The 23,394-nt window shown below is 46.6% G+C and overlaps 4 protein-coding genes across 6 annotated transcripts; all 4 read right to left on the bottom strand.

Annotated features, from left to right (window-relative positions):
• Positions 1-2,466: 2,466 nt before the first annotated feature.
• Positions 2,467-4,101, bottom strand: LOC117856985 (dehydrin Rab25). The gene is made up of 3 exons (XM_034739448.1): positions 3,960-4,101; positions 3,068-3,823; positions 2,467-2,962 (listed from the first exon to the last, which is right to left on the bottom strand). The coding sequence occupies exons 2-3, from the start codon at positions 3,521-3,523 to the stop codon at positions 2,747-2,749; spliced, it is 672 nt and encodes a 223-aa protein (XP_034595339.1). The 5' UTR covers positions 3,524-3,823; positions 3,960-4,101; the 3' UTR covers positions 2,467-2,746.
• On the bottom strand, positions 3,861-7,692 carry LOC117856984 (chaperone protein dnaJ 10). Its single transcript, XM_034739447.2, has 10 exons — positions 7,414-7,692; positions 7,157-7,280; positions 6,990-7,049; positions 6,538-6,620; positions 6,204-6,366; positions 5,983-6,112; positions 5,511-5,669; positions 5,255-5,427; positions 5,047-5,127; positions 3,861-4,171 (listed from the first exon to the last, which is right to left on the bottom strand). The coding sequence occupies exons 1-10, from the start codon at positions 7,680-7,682 to the stop codon at positions 4,094-4,096; spliced, it is 1,320 nt and encodes a 439-aa protein (XP_034595338.1). The 5' UTR covers positions 7,683-7,692; the 3' UTR covers positions 3,861-4,093.
• Positions 7,693-7,696: 4 nt separating this feature from the next.
• LOC117856983 (uncharacterized) lies at positions 7,697-15,967 on the bottom strand. Of its 3 annotated transcripts, none has more exons than XM_034739445.2 (17): positions 15,546-15,967; positions 14,175-14,337; positions 13,961-14,045; positions 13,402-13,504; positions 13,182-13,266; positions 12,603-12,686; positions 12,403-12,503; positions 12,030-12,135; positions 11,401-11,837; positions 10,849-10,930; positions 10,491-10,667; positions 10,367-10,420; positions 9,862-9,954; positions 9,712-9,777; positions 9,558-9,604; positions 8,753-9,433; positions 7,697-8,323 (listed from the first exon to the last, which is right to left on the bottom strand). In XM_034739445.2, exons 2-17 carry the CDS (start codon positions 14,298-14,300, stop codon positions 7,966-7,968), a joined length of 2,685 nt encoding a protein of 894 aa, XP_034595336.1. In that variant the 5' UTR covers positions 14,301-14,337; positions 15,546-15,967; the 3' UTR covers positions 7,697-7,965. The 3 variants fall into 3 exon arrangements, with proteins under 3 accessions (XP_034595336.1, XP_034595334.1, XP_034595335.1); XM_034739443.2 differs by having other exon boundaries at positions 12,403-12,506; positions 15,546-15,966; XM_034739444.2 differs by having other exon boundaries at positions 12,403-12,506; positions 14,175-14,312; positions 15,546-15,966.
• Positions 15,968-17,207: 1,240 nt separating this feature from the next.
• On the bottom strand, positions 17,208-21,720 carry LOC117855702 (subtilisin-like protease SBT5.3). The gene is made up of 11 exons (XM_034738083.2): positions 21,545-21,720; positions 21,353-21,420; positions 21,179-21,258; positions 20,754-20,918; positions 20,020-20,125; positions 19,368-19,917; positions 19,178-19,275; positions 18,839-19,084; positions 18,621-18,735; positions 18,314-18,527; positions 17,208-18,233 (listed from the first exon to the last, which is right to left on the bottom strand). The coding sequence occupies exons 1-11, from the start codon at positions 21,638-21,640 to the stop codon at positions 17,548-17,550; spliced, it is 2,424 nt and encodes an 807-aa protein (XP_034593974.1). The 5' UTR covers positions 21,641-21,720; the 3' UTR covers positions 17,208-17,547.
• Positions 21,721-23,394: the final 1,674 nt, after the last annotated feature.

The raw sequence follows: 23,394 nt of genomic DNA, 5'->3' as shown, positions 1-23,394 counted from the left end.
GGAGAAGGGCATGTGGAGAAGTGACATGTTTGACTGATGAAGTTACAACCTTTTGTGCAAGACTAGTGTCTTCAAGCTATCTTGCTCTTTTGTGTATAATAGTGAAAGATTAGGCTAAATGCTGAAACAGGATGACCATAACCTTTTATGTATAATATTGGTGCATCATACACTGTGTGTGCAAAACAATCCATCTTTTGTGAAGGTCATGCAAACATCAGTACAATGGCATCTTGTTTAACGTCATATTTTTTTTATGGATATTGGTATTTTAGTACATCATAACTTGAGCATGGCTCAACTACTATTTTCATTTCTGATCATGGATCATCATTACATCAAGGAGGTCACTAGCATTTCATTCACTGCTTCATCTGAACATAGTAACATACACATTCAACAATAGGCCACACCAACAGACGAACAATAAATACTTCAAGGCCACTAGAATTTCACTCCCAATTCCTACTAAAACTCCTATCTAAGCAGCCATTCTTCTTCCTTGCACATCTACCTCTGTTCTTCTTTGACATGCATGTTCTGAACCTCATTCCTACAAATCCTCTCCTCCTCAGCCATCTTTTCCTCTGTAGTAATCTTTTGCAACACAGTCACATACTCTTCTTCCCAATACCAGAAAGGGTAGCCACTACCATCCCGCTGCTACATACAGAAACATCAAAGGCACTCAAATTCAACCGACAACGCAACAAAATTAGTTGAAAATGTGAAGAATTTCAGAGAAATACAAACCTTGCGAGTAGGGCACTTGTAGAATATGCGGCCCTGATTCCCATTCTCATCGGCCTTCACCTCTAGCTCCAACACTGTGTGGCGGCCGCATTCGTTGCGGGTGACGAGGGGTAGATGTGGCCTTTTGCGTTGTCTCTGTACTGCGGAGGAGCTTGAAGACGCGTCATGGAACGATGGGGAAATCCGGCTGTTGCGGCGGCGAATTGGGAGATCTGACGGTGGGGAATCAGGAGCTGCGGCTGCGATGAAAGGGGAATTTTGCGACGCTAGGGATTTAGTCAACACCTCAGCTGTTTTGTGGACCTCGGAGCCACGTAGATAGCAACATCATAGCCATCTCATGGGTCTAGACCCGTTGTTGGACGTTAATGAGACCCGAACGGTGTTTAGGGGTCTGATGGGCCGTTTTGCGAGTTTGGGGACCGGTTTGACATAGCGCAACAAGTTTAGGGACTGCCAGCGCACTTTACCCAAAGAAAAAAAAAGAAAAGGGAAAATATGAGACCCTAACAGGTGGGTCCTATATGCCATAGTAAAGTAGGGGCTGTAATGTAGGGACTATTGATGAAGTTGATGGCAGAAGAAGTAGGAGGAGCCCCTACTTAGAAAAGCAGGGGTGCTTGAAGTAGGGCCAATTCTTGGAGTTGCTCGGGTAAAGCTCTCGAAGGATTAAAGCCCATCTAGCAGCTGCAGCCTGAAACCATACTTGTTGATGCTAAAACATAACTGGTTGAGGTGGTGAATTATCTGGACGATTCTAATAGTTGCTTATAATTTAATTTGATTTAGATAATACTCCCGGTCACCCTTCTTGGGAAGAAAAATTATTGCTCATTGTACTGAAGATGAGCCCTCTAATAGTTGCTTATAATTTAATTTGATTTAGATAATACTCCCGGTCACCCTTCTTGGGAAGAAAAATTATTGCTCATTGTACTGAAGATGAGCCCTCTGTATTCCAAGCTACGATTCCTTTTCCTTCATAAAATCTCTCATGACAGTATGCCACAAATGAGAACATAAATCACATCATGGAAAGATACATTAACATACTTGATGACATAGGTATATAGGCACACTTGAAGTCCTGAATTGGTGGACCCATTATTGTTTGTTTTAATGACCAATTGGTTAAACTAGAGAGCTGATCACAATTTAAGTTTATGGACTACAAATTTACTACTCTCATATCTCAAGGAACAAATAGAGTGGCAAAGATACATGAATCTTCATGTGCCGCTAGGTTTATCATCATAAAAAACAAACTTTTCAACCAGTTAAGAGGACTTTGATTTCCTGAAATACAGCCTATCATCAAATATATCAAATATAGCATCAGTTAAATTGATCTTGTTTTAAAGCATCTGATGCTGCATAATGGAAGTCGCCAATGTACAAGACACGTGTATGTTTTATTGGATTTCTTGAACATAGTTTACAGTATGAAATTGGCCCATGTTGTGGACGCTCTTGTTGGGCGCACCTACAGGCGGCGCGTACAGCTCCGGCAAATGAGGCGCTCGGTTGGTTTAGATAGGCGGCAGGAGGTTAGCACTAGTTGGCCTGTTATTCAGGACTTGGTTTGTTAGTAGCCGGCAGTATTATAAGCGCGAAGCTGAACCTGTTGTAAGCCGCGCGGCCTCACTTCACTACCGCGCGCTTTGGTGCCTTGGAGCGAGTGGCAGCACCACAGTACAAGGCTGCAACCAAATCACAGGCCTAACTGACAGTCTCATACGGAAATCCAACATCTCCACAACTACAGACAGATACACGACACAGCCCAGACATAAACTCGAGCCAAACCTAAACGAAAAGGAGGTACGCACGTACCCAAATCCAACTACGCAGCACACAGCAGCTGATGCGACTTCCATAACACAAGCAACACACTTCCACACGACACACGGCAAACCGACCGACGAACGAACGACGCTACCGAACACGTACACGATATACACACAGCGCGACGTGCACGATCGACGTACGCTCATCAGTGGTGTCCCGGGAGCCTCTCCTTGATCTTGTCCATGAAGCCCTTCTTCTCGTGCGCCCCCGCTGCATGCGTCGTCCCCGTCGTCGTCGTCGCCGGTGCCGCGTGCCCGGCCTTGCGCTCCTCGTGCTTGTGGGTGCCCGGGAGCTTCTCCTTGATCTTCTCCTTGATGCTCTTCTTCTTCCGCCGCCCGCCCTGCCCGTCGTCCTCGGAGAACTGCACGCCCACGCGGAATCCATGCACCCGCATCAGTAACAAATAGGAGGGGCTATGACCGAACACAAAGGATCAGTGGCTAACGCAACAGGGGTTAGTTACTACCGAGCTGGAGCTGGAGCTGGAGCTGCCGGAACGCGTCAGCTTCTCGCCGAGCGTCGTGTGCTCCTCCCTGCTGGCCGGCTCCAGCTGGGAGCTGCCGAACGTGTGCTCCTCCTCCCTGGTCGGCTGGAGCTGCCCTCCCATGCCCGCGGTCGCCGCGCCGATCCCGCCGCCGCCGCCGACCATGCCCTCGTACGCGAGCGCCGTTTCGCCGGGCGCGACGCCACCGCTGGGGTACGCCGCACCACCGGCCGTGCCGTAGTCGCCCGGCGGCGCCGCCACGTACCCCGCGCCCGTGGTGTCGCCGGCGGCGCCGTAGAGGGGAGCGGTGCCGCCCAGACCGGCGGACGCCGGCTCCCTCGGGACGGGGTTGCCGTACTGGTCCACCGGCGGCACGGGGTTCCCGTACTGGTCCACGCGCGGGTACGGGTGCCCATACTCCCCATGGTACTCCGCCATTTGCCCCCCTTGCTACCCTTTCTTCCTCCTCTCGAGACAGACGGTTACTGTGGTTGTCCCCGGATGGGAATGGAGGCCAAATCAACGTGCCCGTATATATGTACGAGGAACAGGGCGACAGGTCGGCACGTGCGGGAGGACACGCGCCGAAGCGTGCAGCCTCGTAGGTTTGCGTGGAACGACGGCAGAAGTGCGCGTGTCCACTGGTGTGCCACGTTGAATTGCCTTGCTCTCGAACGTTCGGGGTCACTGAATTGTGCAACGGCGTTCGCACCGCACCGCTCTCGTTCGAACCAGACTCTGAACAATCCAAGGCCGGTGGTCATGTAAATCAGTATTGGACAAAACACTGGTTTCATGAATTATTCACGTAGATATCGACTGTTTGCAGGCAACGAATACTGTATATATAGCGAGACAAAAAAGGTTGGAATACCTTGCGTTCATACAGTATACCAATCTTCACTCTTCACGCAGAGAACAATGCCTGGCTCTTCTAAGGCAGCTAGTGGTCGGCGTTGGGGGTGTTGTCTCCGGAAGCGATGAGAGAGTTATCCACAACCGTCCTCATCAGTTCGACGGTGTCGCCTCCGTCGTCCCATCTTCAACCCGCAGGCTGTTTTCGCGTCGGTAGTGTGATTTCGCACCCTGGTTTCACAACGGATTCCAAATTACATTTTACAATTTTGCTACCTGGTTAAACGGGAGCGGCATGAAATTACTCGTAATGGCAGGAGCACTCAAGCTAAGAGCTGAATGAATAGCTGAGAACTGATAAAACATAGAACCTGCACGTTTTTTCAATTTTTATTTTTGATAAACAAGGCGTGCAAGTTAGTTTCCACATAGGATTCAGGCAAGGATGCATCAAAGCAAACTAAAACCTTGAACAATGCAAGTTAATTTCAAAAAGGAAAAGCATCAGTAGGCAGATGCCCAAGCGAGAAAAAACCAAAAGACCATTCAAGAGTGATAGGATGTGTTTTCCAGGGTAACTATTCACTGTCTTATGAATTTATAGCAAACGATGGAGAAAAACTGTGTCTATGTTTGTTCTGGGATATATGAAACTGCTGAAAGATTGTCCATTGAAAATCATTTTCGTAGCAGCAAACAATGAACATGGTGCAAATTTATTCATATTAGAGCATGCTTCCAACATTAATTTGTAGGATGACTAAGTTCTGGGAAAACAAATGATGCTTAATTTCAACAAATTTCCAAAGAACGCTGAAAGTAGCGCCATAGAATAACTTCAGTGAAAAAAGATTTTGTATCAGACTAATAGATATGTAGTAATGACACTAAATTAACACTGGATTCAATGTCTGGCATTTATAATGCAATCTACTCAAACAAAATGATGCAGCATACTTCAGTCCTGATGAGAGAAGGTAATAAAATGATACGCAAATAAGAGATGAAAGATTAATGCAATTCTAAGCTTATTATTCCTTAGGCCTTCATCAATTATTCTCCGCCCTGCCAAACTAGCTGGAAAACTCAACTAAAAGAAAACTTACTTGAAAGATTGTCCCCAGCTTTTTCAATCCTCTTGCTCGCAACTTCAGTACATCTCTGGGAATATTAGTTTCTTTCAAAACCTGGAGAAAGGGGGAAATCACTAACTGTGGAATGCCAAAGATTGTTCATTTTTCTACTTGAATATTCATACAAAAGGAAATATAAATACATGCATGATAAATAGGAATGTCTTAATACAGTACTTACTGCTTGGCAGACACGTGAAAGCGTTGACTCAATATCAACCACATTAATTTTCCATAAAGAATTGAGCATCGCATCCTTTTTCTCTTCAATATTCTTAATAAGCTGCTCTTCCTTGTTATCGCCCTCCTCAATCTTTTTTATCCCTTCTTGTAGCTGTATCAGAGAAATTGCACCTATAGTAGGAGTATAGGAGTCACTGAAGAATCAGCTCATCTTTAAAAAAAAAAAAGGAGTAGCTCGATATCCTCGGATTTACCTGCAGCAGCATTAACCTGTGATTTTACATGGTGGCCCTTATCCCTTACCCACTCTGCTATGAATGGTACACCAATATACAGTTTGTTTTTTCCAAGTTCTCTTGCTGCTTGTCGAACATAAATGTACCCAATAGTGTGAAGCATAGCCTCACCAAAAGCTGAAAAGACATTTTATACAAGTATAAACCGCATAAAAGACATTAGTAACTCAAATTTTTGTAATGCTCATTGCTCAAACATAAGTATGCAAATGAACCTTCTGGATGCCAAACTATGAAAGTTGGGGGTAATTTGGAGTCCTAGAAGCATTTTCGGTACAACAGAGAAATGAAGGAACGAAAGAAAATAACACGCCGTGAAAATAACATTAACACATGCATGCGTATCACAACAAAGTTTAGTGAAGTGCCTAGACTTCTAATGAGTAAATGACGGAGGATGGAGATGAAAACTGAGCATCTTTGACGTTACCAGCTTGAGACAAGCGCCGAGCTTCTGCATTTGCCCAATCACCAAACTCTTCTTGCCTCCCATCAACATATGGCTGCAGCCGGTCCTTTAGACTCTGAATAAGTGTTTGCTCTCTTTCAGTTTGCAAGTTCTGCAGATCAATGAGGGTTATGAAGGTTTAGAGAATCAATTCCTGACCCTGAGGAGGCGTGAACACAATAAACATTACAGAAGCAGCATACCTTTATCTTCTCTTGAACTCTTGTCCTTGCCTCAGGGGTAGTTGATTCTTCCTCAATCTCTACTGAAGCAACAGATGCTAGCGCAAGTTGACCAACATAATCTTCAAAATAGTCACTCCCAAAAAGCATCCCAAAGACAGCAGTTGGATCGATCATGTTATCTCTGAAATACAATTGCAAGAAATTTTGTGACACTGTCATTACGAGTCATATGGTAACTACCATTCTGTAAGAGTAACATCAAAATAAATTTCACAGCATCTGTTGCGACCTGATTCTAAACTTTTTCTAATCATGTGTAGCTAAGATAGAATTAGATGAATTTAGGACTTACTGGGGAAGACCTTCCTTTCCATACTTATCGTAAGCCTCCTTTTTCACCGGATCACTTAAGACTTGATAGGCTTCACCTAATTCCTGGTAAAGGTAAACAACCAGTTCACGTCAGTGTTCGTAGCAAGCAAACCATCTACAAGATAACTGAATCAAGTTTAGTAATGCAGATACAAGAAACAAACACAACTGTACTCAAATGAGTGTTCAGCTTTTGCACTACTGCAACGTCCACGCGAATTCTACAGTTAAACGGTCAGAAACAACGCACAATTACACAGTGGCCATCTTATGGGTTTTGGGTTTTTTAGTCCACCGTTATATGTACCTCCTAGCAGCATGTAATCCTACTACAGACATGGCATTCATATTTTGTCCCCTTCTGCATTCAGAATGCAACTAACAAAGTTCACAGGACATATCAAAAGAGTAGAGCAGAATATGAACATGTACCTGAAACCTCCAGGCGGCGTCAGGGTTGTCGGGATTCTTGTCGGGGTGCACCAGCTTGGCCTTCAAAAATCCAAACAGGGCCAACAGATTCAAAATCACGAAACAGGAACAGAACGCATGAAGAACACCATCATCGTTGATCGGGGGAGATTTTACGGTCCACGCACCTTGAGGTAGTAGGCCTTCTTGATCTGGGCCACGGAGGCGTCAGTGCTGACCTCCAGGACGTCGTAGTACGCGCTGTCCTTCACCATTTCAGCGCTCCCCGTCCGACCTTCCCCCTTCTTCCTCCTGGATCAAAATCAAACTGCAACTGAACTCCAAGGAAAACAACGACGCCGCAACGGGGATGGCTCCGAGATCGGATCCTGGCTGGAGGCGAGAGAACGGAGAAAGGAAGAGCCGGAAAAGAGACGAGGAGAACCTGGCCGGGAGCCCAGGGATGGAGGGAGTCAGTTGATGCGATGGTGCGGTCAACGTGGGAGAAAAGGGCTCCTGCGCCGGACCCACCCGCGCCTGGCACCTTGTCCCGTCCTCGCGCCAGGACAAAACTGCAGTGGCGAGTGCGAGGCTCCGCTCCGCTCCCGCCGCCTGCAACAGCAAATGGGAAGCTTCCGCGGCCGCCTGGCCTTCGCCACCCTTTCCGGACTCCAGCGAAGCCAGGCTAGCCGGTGAGTAGGCGGCTGTGTACATGATTAGGCGTTAAGGAATCACAATTATTTCTAGTAGGATATATTATTGGCATATTATGGCCATGCATCACTGCTCCGCTTACGCAGAGTTTACATTAGCTGTCAAAAGAATGTTACCAAAAGTTACATTGATGGACCAAGCCAAGCCAGGCCACGAATGGCGTGCTTATTTCGGCAAAGGTTACATTTCCATCGCTAACACGAGCAGCCTCAACTAGCAACTAGTACTAGGACTAAGACCTAATGTTCTAAGGTTACAGAGGCTGCCAACTAATCACTAAACACTACACCGGCGAGGTGGACAGCAGGAACACCGGCATCTGCCTCTGCAGCAGAATGCCGCAGAAGGGGCAAAGCGGGACAGCGGCTCCTGACAAATTGAGCGATCCTTCGTCATTGTTGGCGTCCAAAGGGGATGCCTGCATGGTGAAGAATGACTCCGGCAGCAGCTTGTCGACCATGCCTCCACAGCATACGCAGTGCCACGCCGGCTGCAGAACGGAGCACAAGAGCATAGACGCCTTGCACCTTGTCAACGTGTGCCTTTCTCTGCAGATGGCTACATCAGTCGACTCGAAGGGGACTGGTGCAGAGCAGTAGAGGCAGGTTTCTTCGACAGAGTATTCGCATGCTGAGTCAATCCTGCAGGAGGAAATCAATTAAGTTTGACATTTCACATATGAAATTGGCTGACAGATGATCGATTGAGTTAGGGGGTGTTTCGATCTTTAGCCCCGACTAAAATTCATGTCACATCGAATATTCGGAGGCTAATTAGGAGAATTAAACATGAGCTAATTATAAAACTAATTACACAGATGGAGGCTAATTCACGAGACGAATCTATTAAGCCTAATTAATCCATCATTAGCACATGTTTACTGTAGCATCACATTGTCAAATCATGGACTAATTAGGATTAATAGATTTGTTTCGCAAATTAGTCTCCATCTGTGCAATTGGTTTTGTAATTAGTCTATATTTAATACTCCTAATTAGTATCTAAACATTCGATGTGATAGGAATTTTAGGAGGAACTAAAGAAACAAACACCCCCTTAGTAAAACATACCTGTTTCCTAGATCTTTGATCCTAGATCTGAGATAACTGAGCTGGTTATGCACTTCATCATTCATAGATACCCAAGAATCCATCTGGGCAACGCCGACAGGAAACCAGCTGTTTTCAGTAGATGTACCCTTCAATAAAAATGCTGTCCTTTTCAGGACTGCAGCAAAGGTGAAACCCACCAGTCTCTCACGCAGCTCTCTTTCACTCCTTATCAGAAGAGTGTTCCAGAAATCAGTTGCCGAGTCATTACCATTTTCAGCACCAGGACCATGCTGTGCATGATCGCTGAGCATCACTTTTCTACAAATGATGTTCAGTAAGTGTAGCTTCCGCAAACTGACACTGGGCAGAATGTCATGCCTTGAATATGATGGGGAATTGATAGAAACACACTGTCGGTCATCTGAAAATAAAGCTGAGATCCAAATGTCCATTAAAGTCTCCAGAAAGGCCGGTGCGTATTTCTTGAACCCTTGTAGTGCAGTTACAACATCCCACAAGACAATACTCTTTTCAACATTTTCATATTTCTTCAACGACCACAAAATATTGGATCCCCACCACAAGTTACTCGAGGATAAGATTGCAGACTGTGGATTGCAAACATCAATCCTCCTGTCTAGTGGAATACCAACAAATTGACCACCAATCCAAATGAACTCAACCACTGCCTTTTGTGTCCTATTGTTTTGATTAACAAAATAATGACCGCGTTAATGCATCTTCTGAATGTTATATTAAAGCAATAAAGATTTGTAGCACAATGATCCCAATACATTTCATAATGAATTGTAAATGTAGTTACCTGGCTTGATACATCTGGTCTAAAAGATTCAGATCCAAACCACGGACCTGAAAAGGACAAAGTTCATCAATTCTTACAGCTTATGCATATGGTTTCCCTACAGAAACTGTTCAGTTGAGCAAAATGATGCCTGATATAAAAGCCTAAAGCATACCACAGCAATCATTTGTTCTCCAGGTGCTAGTGTAAGACCAAAGCATCGATTGGAGACTTCAGATAGCTGCATGCACATTTGAAAGTCAATAATAAGGAGATAAAAATACTTGGACATCAAGGAAGAAGAGAAACAGTTATCTATTTTTACATCTGTTGACTCTTTTGGCTCTGGAAAATTTGTATGCACAGGAATTTCTTCAAGGTGGTTTTCGTGATAGATCCAACAGCGTGCAGAATTATCCTGAAAAAGAAGCAAAATGTAAAGCATCTGCAAGTACTTAAAAGCTCAAGAAAAATTATGAAAAACAAAAAGTTACGGTTCCCAAAATCTGGAGGATATAAATTCTCGAGAAAGATAACAGAGTGCAAAGTATAGTATATTCAGTGGCAACACTAATATAATCAACAATCAAGACAGCCTTGAACTTTCAATAGCTGACTCAAGTAGTCAACTCATACTAAACACATCCCACATCTCTGGTTGCTGTTGCTGTTTTACTTAAGCCATCAGACTTCTAACAAATCAATAGGCTTCAATTGACCCCACAGGCCCAAATCCTTACATCAGTCCATACTGTAGGACCAGTTTTCTTGGTAAAACAGAATTACGAAAGAGGTAGCAATCAAATAGTGCTATAAAAAAGTTAACGGACCTGACTGCAGCTGTATAAACAATAGCCATCCATACCCCATGATAAACCTGTCACCTATGGTAATGTTAGATATTTTTTTTTCTTTTGTTAAAGAGAAAGATACTCAACTAATGTGAAGTTTTACCACTTGATCATGTGCATGGCATGCATTGGTATTCTCAATTTTGCAGCTATGTGTATTCCATATCCATGTTTCCAGTGACCCAGATACTCGTCCAATTGCCAAATTAACCTCATACTGGGACCGGATAGGTACAGCTAATGAAATTGATGATACTGGAGCTGACAAATCAGTGGTGACCTGACAAAAGGAACATTTGGAATGAAAACTTTAGTTACAGAAGATAAAAAAAAATTAACTTATAGTACAATTAGCATGCTACATCAAATTAATGTTGTACACTCACAAAAGGAAAAAAAAAAGTATATCGCATAAATCGCTCATGTCAAATATGAACTGTAGGTCGATGCTTATTATGTACCTCGGCAACTAATGCAAAGGGCACTTCTTCTGCATTTGTACATTGATTTAATCCTTCAATATTCGCCAACCATATCTTCACACTGAGAAAATAAATAAAATCTTCAACATGAGATATGAAACATTTATACAAAACGAAAGGCAACAAATAACCATCAGAATACAAAATTTTATAAATTGGACGGAAATGAACAATGAGAATCTTTAAGGCATGGAGAAAAGCATTTTCACCACAGCCCAGATATCTAGTGCAGAGAATGCTGTGCATCATCTTTAAACATTGATCACATCACCTGCACAAGCATGAAGCATTAGGCACAACATCGCATGCCTATGCAGGTCCTCCTGCTGCTTATGCAGACACTTTGACCTTGTTCCAAGGCACATAACAGCTCAGAGTTTTTTTAAAAAAAAATATGAACATCACATATATCCCTATTGCCATGTCATGAATCATTGAGAGCTCATAAAAAGCCATGTAAACAACCAATACATAATACAGCCAAAGAAAGCACATAATCATTTACAAATAATACACATCAATCATGCTCACCTTCCGTCTGAGCATCCAGTTGCTAAAAGAAGCGAGGATTTTGAAGAGCCCGCGGAGGAAACTTCCCAGGTTATGGCACTGACCCATGATTTATGAGCTTGCAGAACCCCAATGAGAATTGGATCACTGGTAACCACGCCAGCATCTATCGTGAAGTATTCTGGCTTATGCAGTTTCCAAAAAGACACATTTCCAGATTTGGAGCCAACAGCAAGAATGCACCAATGCCTCGATAAACAAGAAGTTCCATCACTTGATGACACAAGTGGAGACCATGCAACGACGAGGGAAGACAGATGTGCATCACGACGAGCATACTGTTTTGCCGTGATAAGAGGAAGAGATTTGTTTTCTCCATTGGAGGGCAATGATGCTTTAACATTTACAGTGCTGCCTTGTCTATTTACAGCAACAAATTCATGCCCAGGTTTTGCGGTCTGAAGTCACAAATACAGCAGTGTTAAATAAACAATAAATTCAAATTACAGTCATGTACAATATGCTATGAAATACCTTCACTTAGCATGATAATTAATTTCTCTTTTTGTTAAGAAACAACATGGTTCTCCTTTTACGATTGAAAGAATAAATTGAAACTCCAGCCTAATGTTAACGTGTAAAATTTGTACCTTTTTCGAAGATTTCTTCTTTGACTTAGAGCATGGTTTCAGTGAGAAGTCTGCATCCTTCGAAGCATCTAAATCCTCATTGCCATCATAAACATAACCATCAACTCTACAATCAGTAAAAAGTTATTCGAAACAAATTCAGGTACACTATATGAAATCTTGCCAAGAATGTTGACTTCTTGCAACAAAATAAATTTTGAGGGAAGATCTGTGACATACACAGATGAATGGGTAGACAATGCTTCCATATCCACATTTGACAGCCCAAATAATAGCTAGATGATGCTTCTTTAGACCATCTTGTTATTTCAAATATGGTGATTGTTTCTCTATTTGCAAAATTATGATGCGGAACCAGAAAAATATTACTCACCTTGGCGGTTTTCTTTTTCTCTGTCCAGGACCCCTGCGAGAAAGGGGATCTTGCAATTCACAAGTAGAACCTAAAACCTCTGTTTCTTCAGTATTTGTATTCTTCTGATCACAAAAGCATATTTTAACCACACATTCAGACAGAAATAGGCGACAATCAAATAAATAGAGCTCTCAGTGCTAGAGTGAAAGGTATCATACCGGAGAAGTCAAATGAGGACCATTATCCTCTTCAAAGTTTATAACTTTGTAGTGGTTAAAAAGCAATTGCGATATATCTGCAACCTAGAACAAGTGAAAGGTTGATAAGCACCAATAACTGTGACATAGAACAAGTGACCACTATACATGAATACAAACGATGGAAGACAAAAAAACTTAGCCAGGCCAGAACAAATTTGTATTAGCAGGCAATAAAGACCATACAAAAGCTACTCCTTGAACAAAAGAGTCAAGAACAAACCCCAAAACTGCAAATTGCAAGTTTTATTCTGATTATAAAGTGGAACAGTACTACGAAAGTGCTGCAGAATGAAATTTTGAATGGAAACTAGGTTATGCAGTTAATGGTGAGCGGATTCCCCTTGTCATCCAAAAAATATCTGACTCCTCATACGCATTATGCATGGATCATTGAAACAATGGCCCTAAGCCAAACCCGGCACAAGAAAAATCAGTGCAGCGCAGAAATTCAGTTGGTAATCCAGATGAACTTCCTATATTCCTCATATATTACATTGACAAATTCAACATTGTTCACATAGCACAGAAATTGCTTACCTCAACCCACTCATCACAAAATTCCCAAATTGGTGACCGGTAAAGCTTCACACGACCATCCACAGTGCAAACAGCCAGCAAACACCTAGATTTGTCATCCATATAAAAATATGTAAGTGCAGTAGGATGAGCAGATGAACCTGTGCACAAAAAAATACATCTAGAGAAGATCATGTATAATTGAATACCATTTAAAATTGAATGTCAAAGATATATATACCCATAATTAGGTGCAAATCCTTGCTGAGACCATGAAATTGACCGGGCACATGGTTCAGTATCACGCGCTAAGCATGTAGGCACCAAACATGGCTCAAAGAGATCTGCAAAATATTGACAAATTGAGAATTTCAGATCAAACAAAATTGATACACCTATATGGCCAAATTGGACTTCCTTTTTTTCCGTTCTTTGATGGAAAGACAGTAATTGAAAGCTATGTACTAAACTATGAAAAATGGCCTGACATTCGTTTAAGAAGCGATTACGTAGGTTGTGATGGAAAATGCAGTTGTAATAGTAGTTTGAATTTTACAGAGTAGAATATGACTAGTAAAACTGAAAGGGCCAACTAGGAAGACAGTTCACTCATTACAATTCCGAAAGTTCCATTTTGTTTTTAACAGAACACCACATCCAGATTGCAAAATTGATGTCAAGGAAACAAATTTCTGAATATGTTATAGTTAAATTGAGTCTTCGATGTCCCAAATAATTAACAAAATCAGCAAGTTTAATATGTCCTACAGGAGATCACCAAAGCAAAGGCCAAAATATACCTTCTCTGTTAACCACTCCTATAGGAAAAGGATCACTGCGACGAAGTCCAACCAGTCCACGAGGCCCCTCAAGCGCAGCTGGGTTCTTGAATAGGAACAAATGAAACATGATGACCACAAGGTCAGGTAGATCCAGATTCCACATATGAACTATCATGAAACATGAGTGTATAACATGAATGAGAACATCTTAGCGTGATGGGATTGCACTTACCAGAATAGTGACAATGTGACCAGATGCGACAGCCACCAAATTGTCACTTGACCAAGCAATAGCATTTGGATAAGATGGAGAAGCAATCAGCGTTGCAGCTTGGTAGTGCGGAGCCATGGCACTCATGCCCAAGCATATCTGGCAACAAAATTAAGCTATAGCTCTGCCACAAAGAAAAGAAAACTTGTCGTATGTTTGCTTATTCAGATGTAAATAGGATCATAAGCATGTAATGTTAGCACTGCACTTATTGGCAAGCATGGCAACATCAACATATTAATAATTAGTAGAAAAAATAATTACTGCTATGGACACCAAACAACAAGCTAGAGTCAGAACATGCCATTGGAGACATCAAAACAACAGGCGGATGAAGAAATTACAAAAGAGAGTTTCATTCATAATCACACAACAAGACAGCAACTAAATGCTTCAATACCACCAACGGTCATGGTTCTGTAGATTGTAAAAACTGTCTCCATCAATTTGCATTTTGTTCTGGTGTGGTGGTTACGTGATGTGATCCTTCACTGGTTTAAAATTTTTGCATTGTATATTAATAATATTTTAGTTGCATCGAACGAGAAAAATTCATCATCCCCGATCCAAGACTAATATTGCACATTGCACTTAATAAGGGTATCACAGACGAACTGAACAGAGCACAAAAATAACTATTATATCTTATCTGAACCATACTATATACTTTTGACTGAACATCAAGTTGTTAAAACTGCCTAAGGCTTCCCAGGCTGTCTACTTGATCCCATATTCAAATTGAACTGCATTCACAAACCATACTGTTCTTTCACTTAATCTATTGACAAAAAAAAGAAAAAATCCCCACCCAAAGACCAAACCAGCAGAGAGGAACGACTGAAGCAAGCTAAGGAAGGGAGCACAGTCTAATCTGGTCCTGCCCAGAGGCGGGCCCAGGATTTGGACCATGGGTATTCAAAATCCAAATGCTAAAAAAATATTTGACAGCCTCATTAAGTGCCAGCATCATTGATTAATAAAATTGAGCATAACTTGAAATTGTCCAACACATAGATGTACTAAATGGTAACATATCAAAGGGGCAACATGTGAAATAAATGCTTTGAAAATGAGTGATGATGTCCTGATTCTTAGCTTGCAAGAAGAATTCCCTTTCAATCAACGTGACCAAGCAACCATTCAAATATTTCTACCCCATATTGCTTCTTCGCTTGTTTTTTTATCAAATTCATTACAGAGAAGACCCTCTCAACACCCACAATTGCAACAGGGAGGAGAACAAGCACCAACAGGGCAAATGCAATAACAAATCGACCAATTTTAGCAAATTGCTATGCAATCCCAATTTTACAGACAATTGCAAATGCACACCTCAATATCTTGCTGCAGTCCTGCAGTTTCTGTGTCGATGGGGCTTGAATCTTGATGCCTGCCTTTGCCGGAGGCCGGAGCACGGAACAGAGAAGGGAGAAGGCGAAGGAATGGAGCGCTCCCTGCTCCAGCACCGGCCCGCTGCCGGCCGACGCGGGCCGGGACCCGTCGCTGTGGCGCTGCGCGCGCAGGTCGCCGTACGCCTGCGTCAAGTGCGCCGCCGCGGCTCCGCCTTTGCCTCGCCCAACGCCGCCTGCTCGCCCTCCGGCCTCCCCGCGGGGCCGCGCCGCCGCTGCCGTTAGGGTTTGGGGCCTGGGGGGCGAGCGTGCGTAAATCGATTGAGGAAGAGTTGAAGAGGAGGACTCGAACCGTCGAACGACCGAACGAGGCAGCGTCCTCCTCTATGCTCGGAGAGGAGGGACCGGCAGAATGGGCCAATTTGGCTAGCACCGATCAAGGTGGCTTTTTGAACTATAGTCTGTCTATTTTTGTTTTATATATATATATACATAGGATACATTACATATACAAAGTTTTATGGTAAAAATAATGGGTATTCAACCCAACCCTTGAATACAGGTGGGACCGCCCTACCGTCCTGGGCTCATGTCGAGCTTGTGGTGGCCGGCTTGTATTCTGACCTGATTCCCTCATCGGCTCGGCGCTCGCAACGCTGCGCCGCCCGCCGCCTAGGGTTTGGCCCCCCGTCGTGGCACGATATAGTGCTTCCACGAGTTTGGAACCGGAGCGCCTATGCGGACTGCCATCAAGACTCGGAGAGCGAACAGGGATGGGATGTGAAAATTGCGGCTCACGTGACCTCGCGGAGTTCCTGGACGGCCTGTGAGGCCCCGAGACCTTTCCTTACCAAGGTCCAACTTCCCCATCCCAGAAAAGGAATAGCAAAATAGAGGCCCTAGAGGGGCGATGGGATGGTGGGCGGTTGCGCAGGCGAGCTAGGTGGCCTCTTGCATGCCTGCGCGATTTGTGAGGGATTGAGAGGTGGCACCTCGCTCGGAGGGGAGGCGGCGTGGCAGCGAGCGGCGGGACAGGGAGAGGGAGTGGCGGCCCGCCACGACTATATGTCACATATACGATAAAATAGCCGTGCGCGCCTTCTGTGCCCCCTTTCTTCTTCCTCCGCCCGCTGCCGCGTGCCGCCGCCGCCACAGGGTTAGGGTTCAGGGCTTCGGGTTCTGGGTTGCCGGGGGCGAGGCTGTCTCCGGTGTGATCAGCTATAGAGGAGATCGGGGCGGCGAGGCGGCAGGACGTCGCGGGCCGCGGGCCGTGGAAGACAACTGGTGGCCAATGAAGGCGGCGGGGAAGTCACGGTGAGTTCCTGAGGTGGCGGAGCACGGCATGGGATGAACTGCGGTTCGATTTGAATTGGAAAGCTCCCCTGGTTAACGTGGCGGAGGGCGGTGGCGGCGAATCCGACGACAGGAGTGGCGAAGATGGGGCTGGGGGGTGGCGTGGGGCAAACGATGCCTCAATTTGAAGAAGAACGCTGTGCGGGGGAGGAAAATGACCTGCCGGCAATGGGAGTTTAGGAGGAAGATGACGTCGTCGTGGACCGTTGTTGGGCCGTCGCATCTTTTTGAGGTGACAGTCGGGGATTTGTCGTCTCTAGTGATAGCTAGACGCATCCATAGCGGCTCGTGGTGGAGAGCGAAAAGAAAGTTCTGACTTCTCTTTTTTTTCAGTAACAAGGTCTGAGTAAAGGTTGCATCATAGTTTTTCAACTTTAACTACATACAAAACCAAACATTTGTCCTCAACTCTACAAACCTCACTCGAAGATGGTTCTCAATCAAACCACTGGAACTTATTCAATCATTCAGAAAACTTCGTTTTCCATTAACACTTGTAACCTGTTTAACAGCTTACCAACTGCTTCAGCATTTGTTGGTGACTACACGACCTTTTTTTTTCCTTTGCGGGGAGACTACGTGACCTGCATCTCCTTTCAAATATGCTTCTCTTGCTCTGCTACTGGTACATGCTACCCGCACTTCGTCTTAACCACGATGGGGCTCCGGACGCGATGCCCCCTGTTCGCGTCCGGCCTGCCGTACGCGTCGAACCCGTTCGCGTCCGACCACACGATACTGCCGAACACGTAGTCGCTAGCCGCCGCGGCGTCGACGACGTCCAGCGTCACCGTGAACTCCTTCTCCTCTCCGGTCCCGAAGAATTCGAGTTCGCCCGGCACCACCGTGACCTTGACCCCCGCCGGCTCCGTCACCGTGACCCTGTACACGCTGCGCGCGTCGCCGACGTTCTTCACCCGGCGCCTCACCGTGGTGCTGCCGGAGCCGGACAGGCAGGGCACGGCGATGGACGGGTAGTTCAGGTCCTCGGGGCGGCCGTACGGGCCCTGGCTCTTGCTGCACACGCACGGCTCGCCGGCGGCGTCGAACAGTGGGAGGAGGAGGTCGACGGGGACCGAGACGTTGACGGGGAGGTTCGGGAGGCCGACCGGAAGGTTGCCCTGGAGGTCCTGGAGCGGGTTCTGGGTGAGCTTCAGCGAGCAGAGGAAGTTGGTGTAGTCGGCCAGGGTGGTATCGTAAACCAGGCCGGGGTCCAGGGCGCTGACAGGGTTCACGTGGCCGGAGCCGTAGCTGAACGGCGTGGCTTCCGCGCCGGTCTCGTCCGGGATCGGGTTGCCATCGTTGGCCACGGTGGTCGCTGCAACGGAACATACAAAAATGTGAGCCAAACGAACGAAGCTCGAGAGAGTTGTATAGCTTCGATGCTCTATAGCTCACCGGTGGTCATGATCGCCGACTTGATCATGGCGGGGCTCCACGAGGGGTGCTTGGTCTTGAGCAGGCCGACGATGCCGGAGACGTGGGGGCACGCCATGGATGTGCCGGACATGATGTTGTAGTCGACGCGGCGGTCGTCGAACGGCAGCTCCGTCGGCGAGACGGCGCCGCTGTACGCGGCGATCACGCTGACGCCTGGTGCCGTGATGTCGGGCTGCATGCCACCGGCAAGTCAGTGTAACACTACTCAATCAAGTAAACAGATGGAAGTGAATCTTGGCTTGGGAGCTGAGAAATGCGCGCCAACCTTGAGGATCTGAGGAGTGATGGGGTTTGGCCCTCGCGATGAGAAGTCTGCCACCGCCGGCGCCGGCTTGACACCAAAACTCGCGTCAGTTGCATTGATGTAGCCCGACGGATTGCTAAAATTGAAATGGAAATGCTGATCAGTCAGTCGGTCCAACGCGTAAGATCATCAGTGAACCAGAAAGAAAGTTACTGCACGGGGGTAACATTTTTGCTTACTTGGTAGAGTGGAGGTACTTGAAGAGCTGGACGCACTGCGAGTAGGAGCAGTGAGCCGCCGCGACGAGGTGCGGGTCCGCGAGCACGGAATCCCCGGAGCCGGCGTCGTTGCAGAGGACCATGCCGAGGCCGCCCGCCTGCTTGACAACGAGCCCCTTCTCGACCCTGCCGTTCACTCCTCTGACGCAGACGACGATCTTGCCCGTCACTTTGGCAGGGTCCAGGGAGCCAGCCAAGCACAGCGACCTGCAGGCAGGCACAAAGGAGTCTCATCGGTCAGTACGCTCAGATGGCACGTCGATCCTCCAGGACACACGGAATTGTGGATCCAGTAGTTACGAGTTGCTGGTAGGCTGGTATGCGGCGTTGGCAGTCTCCCCGCTGATTATTGGATACGCCTGGCCGAGGGGCAGAGTACTGGCCCCAAGACTTTGCCCCTGCAAATACATTTTGCATCAAGAAGGGCAAAAAAATCTACTACCGGTGCACGGAGGGATTCTGATTTAGTAGTATCGTGCAAATTAATTACCTTAATGGCGAGGTTGTCGCCGAATCTGACGTAAGCCGGGAAGTCCCTGTCCATGGTGCTGGCACCAACCGTGAACATCCACGGGGCCACGTTGGTCACCGTGCCCGGCTGCGGGCCGGAGTTGCCGGCGGCGCACACGACTGTGACCCCGCTCTGGACCGCGAAGAAGGTGCCGACGGCGATCAGGTCCGAGACGTAGTCCGAGGCAACCTCCGGCCCGAGGGAGAGGGAGAGCACGTGCACGCCGTCCGCCACCGCGGCGAGCACGGCCGCGAGGACGTCGATGTCGGAGCATCCGGGCGCGAAGCACGCCTTGTACGCGGCCACGCGCGCCCGCGGGGCGCCGCCCGCGGCCGTGCCCTCCCCGTGGCCGAAGACGCCGGCGCCCCGGGCGAAGGAGCCGCCCGCGGTGGACAGCGTGTGCGCGCCGTGCCCCAGGTAGTCCCGCGGCGAGGACAGGTCCTCCTTGCTCGGCAGCTTGCCTTGGTCGCCGGGTCGCGAGAGCTCCGCCTGGAGACCCGCGCTGAAGAACCTTGCGCCGATCAGCTTGCTGCAGTGTGCATGATAGGAGTTGCACGTGAGATGTTGCCCGCGGGCCTGCCTGCCATACGTGCTAAGTGCCAAGTGCTCCGTGCGCGTAAAAGGTTGTTACTTGTTGCACTGGAAGGTCGTGTCGCAGCCTTTGTCGCAGATGCCACGCCAATCCTTGGGGGCGCCAAGGCCATCGTCTTGGAAGCTCTGGGATTGCGGCCATACGCCTTTGCAGTTGGTACATGGATGCAGCAGGCAAATATCACAATGAGCATCGGCAACTCCTAGTTCCCGAAAGAAAGAAAGGCCCCTGACGCGAGGACTAGCTACCGTTTTGTCAGGCTGGACCTGATTGTTTGCTGGAATCTGACTCTGCTTAATTAGTTCGGATTTGAACAATCTTCAAGGGAGTTAAAAAAACATGTCGTGCATCTCAAGGCCTAATCACGCATTAAGATCCATGTAGAAGTCAACATTGTAGTGCATAGCATCTTTCATCAGGATTATTCTTCATTTACAAAACCCCGGAACCATCTCGTCGGAGTGCTTCAAAGTATAAGTAGGATTATATTATAGCTACTTTCCCCATCATCGTAATATGAATTTATCTAGGTTTATCCTGAGCCACATATTTTAAATTTTAATGTTGTTTGTCCATACCTATGAAAAATATATTTTTCTTAACAAAAAAAGTATGTTCTATATATCATATACTATTTTTAAACTAATCTAGTAATGTTTGTCAACATGTACACAATTTTAGACATTTTATGATTTTAATGATTCTATAAACCTGTACTCTGGAGTATCTCGGACGCTTTTATGATGTATAGAGTGACGACGCTGTAAAATTACCAGTGTCGATGTTGCCGATGATTGTGTCCGCACCAAACTTGGCAGACGACCATGCGGACGCGGGGGTTCCCTGGCCGTTTTCCGCGAGGCCGAGGAAGTCCCACGAGTGCGTGGTTCGGAATTGCAGCAGCCTGCCTGGGATCACCTTCAACACTCCGGGGAGCTCTGAACCAAAAAAAAAATGAAGAAAAAAACGCATCAGCCCGATGCATCCGTACGTCGTCTACTCGTCTTCAGTCATAGCTCAACCAATGAACCAATTAATCGCTGAAACAGACTTAATATTCCCTCCGTTCTAAAATTTAGATCGTTTTGGCAATCTATGCATCTAGATATAGGGTATATCTAAGTGCATAACAAACTCTATAAATCTAAAAATACTAAAACGATCTATAATTTGGAACGGAGGGAGCTAGTATACTTACTTTCGAGGAGCGTTAGCACGCCCTCGTCGATCTGCAGCGCGAGGCCGCGGATGGGGCTGTAATCGTACAGGATGCTGAAGCTGCATTCAGTCGCGAGGAGGAACAGTGAGCACGCGCTTACTGGTTTCTCTGCGAAATCAAAATGGATGCTAGTGTACTGAGGAGTGATCTTACTCAGTGGTGATTGTTCCGAGCAGAGCGGAAGGGTTGTTCGGAAAGTTCTGGAAGAAGATCACATAGAGCTGCAGGCAGGAGTGCACAAAAGTAGCAATGCAAGTCAGAGATCGGCTCAACAAGCTGCACATATATCCAAGAACATGACGATTGAGAAAGGCAGAGTGGCGAAAAGAAAGGAAATGCCGGTGCCTTCTTGTCAGCCGACGCCGGGGTCTGCAGGGCGAGCAACACCACCAACGCGAGGAGGAGGACGCCGCCGCTGCCGGCCCCTCTCCGTATCCTCATTGCGCTCCAATGCAACTCTGGTTGCAGTTGATACCTACCTGTCGTTCCGCGGCTAGCTCGGACCTGCTGGCACGGCCGATTTATAGCCCCCAGCCCCCCAAGGTCAAATGGCTCGGTGTTTTCTATGCTCCCGGCGTGGAGCACGACCCCACGTTATCAGATAGCCTGGCATCGAAGCAGCTTCAACCTTGCAAAGCGATGAGCTCCACATGCGCGCGCATCGTGCTTTCGATCTCCCAGGATCCCCGTGCGCAGGCGTAAAAGAGTTCTATCGGAAGAGGAAAAATCTCTCTCTGTTTATGAATTATGAGCGGGTCTAGGTTCCTAGAATTAATGTTTGAGGACTATCGGATCTGTTCAAATCATCAGATGAATGTGGGCGTGTGTCAAATGTTATGTTTTCCAGCATAATTCGAGTGACCAATAGCCCAATACATACAGATTGGATATAGTAGCACTACTAGTTAATCTTTAGTTCTTTACGCATGCGTTCCTGTTGATCTATCCCAGATAGCTGTTGCTAGTGGTGTACTACCTGCCTCACCGCGTTGACGACGACTCCGTTACATGACACTCAACAGCCTGCAGCCTTCCAGGAGACCATATATAAATTTCAGTTCTCGAGTTAAACTATGCATCGATCTTCCTTGTCACATGTAATCCGGGTAATTGTATTCCTCAAGTTAAGCAAGAAGCATACTGTAATACATGAAGTCCAAGTCCAACATTCTGAACTTGTGAGCAACCAAGGTTCAGCATTTTTTGATTGGCTTATCATTAACCCTCTTCTTGGCTTAACTTAATTTAACCTGTGAAGACTAAATCTATAGCACGTTTGGTACATGTCTACGAGCAGATTTGAGCTTACACGTTGTGCCTTTTGTGCTAGTGCAAACATACAAGAAGTCAAGAACTAACCCACTAAAATTCTTCGAAAACTTGAGATTGGCGGTTGCTTTAATTTGAGGGAAAGCTATCACTTACTTGAGTGATTTGGGGCAATCTCTCACTCAATTTTTCTTCCTCCCCATCTACATGGGATTTCACGTTCTGGCTCCGGTCAAACTTCGACGAGATTAGGGGTTCCGGGACTAAGGGTTTGGGGTTTTCGGGGTTGGAAGTTCACCGGCGGCCTCAGAGGGATGGCCGGCGGCGGTAGGCCTACCTGGCGGAGGTGGTGGGTGTGGGGGCGGTGAGGTGCGGCGGCGATGGCGCCGCCGGTCAGGCAGTGGATGAGGCTAATTAGGCGGTGTTGGGGTGGGGGCGACGACGACAACGACGGTGATGGTGGGAGGCGGTGGCAGGATGGGTAGGACGGTGGCTGCCGCGGGGCGCGGAGCTCCAACGAGGTCTTAGCCTGCCGCGGCAGGGTGGAGGCATGAGGAAGGGGGCAGAGGTATGGGAGGTCTGGAGAAGAAAACAACATCTGAGGCTGTTCGGGTGGACTTATAAACCGGCTGAAAAGCTGAAACGGCTGATTTGTTGGCTGATAAGCTGAAGCGAACAGAGCGAATCAACTTCAGGAGGTAGGAGATGGAGTGGTGAGGTAGAAAATAAAGGAGATTCATTGAATACTGATCCAACAGCTAACGTTTCGAGTAAGGAAGACCTCCAATTCACTCGCCCGAGCCTTAATTTGTGTCACGATCCAGCAAGCTGGAGCGTGGAATCAAAAAGTCCTGGGAGCTTAGAATGACAATGGCTTGGTTTGGTTTCTTTGCTTATTTTTAGCACATGAGTTTAGATACTAATTA

This window comes from Setaria viridis, chromosome 5, assembly GCF_005286985.2.
Source record: "Setaria viridis chromosome 5, Setaria_viridis_v4.0, whole genome shotgun sequence".
Taxonomy (NCBI): domain Eukaryota; kingdom Viridiplantae; phylum Streptophyta; class Magnoliopsida; order Poales; family Poaceae; genus Setaria; species Setaria viridis.
The sequence above is the reverse complement of the archived record's forward strand: the minus strand, read 5'-3'. Positions and strand labels throughout refer to the sequence as shown.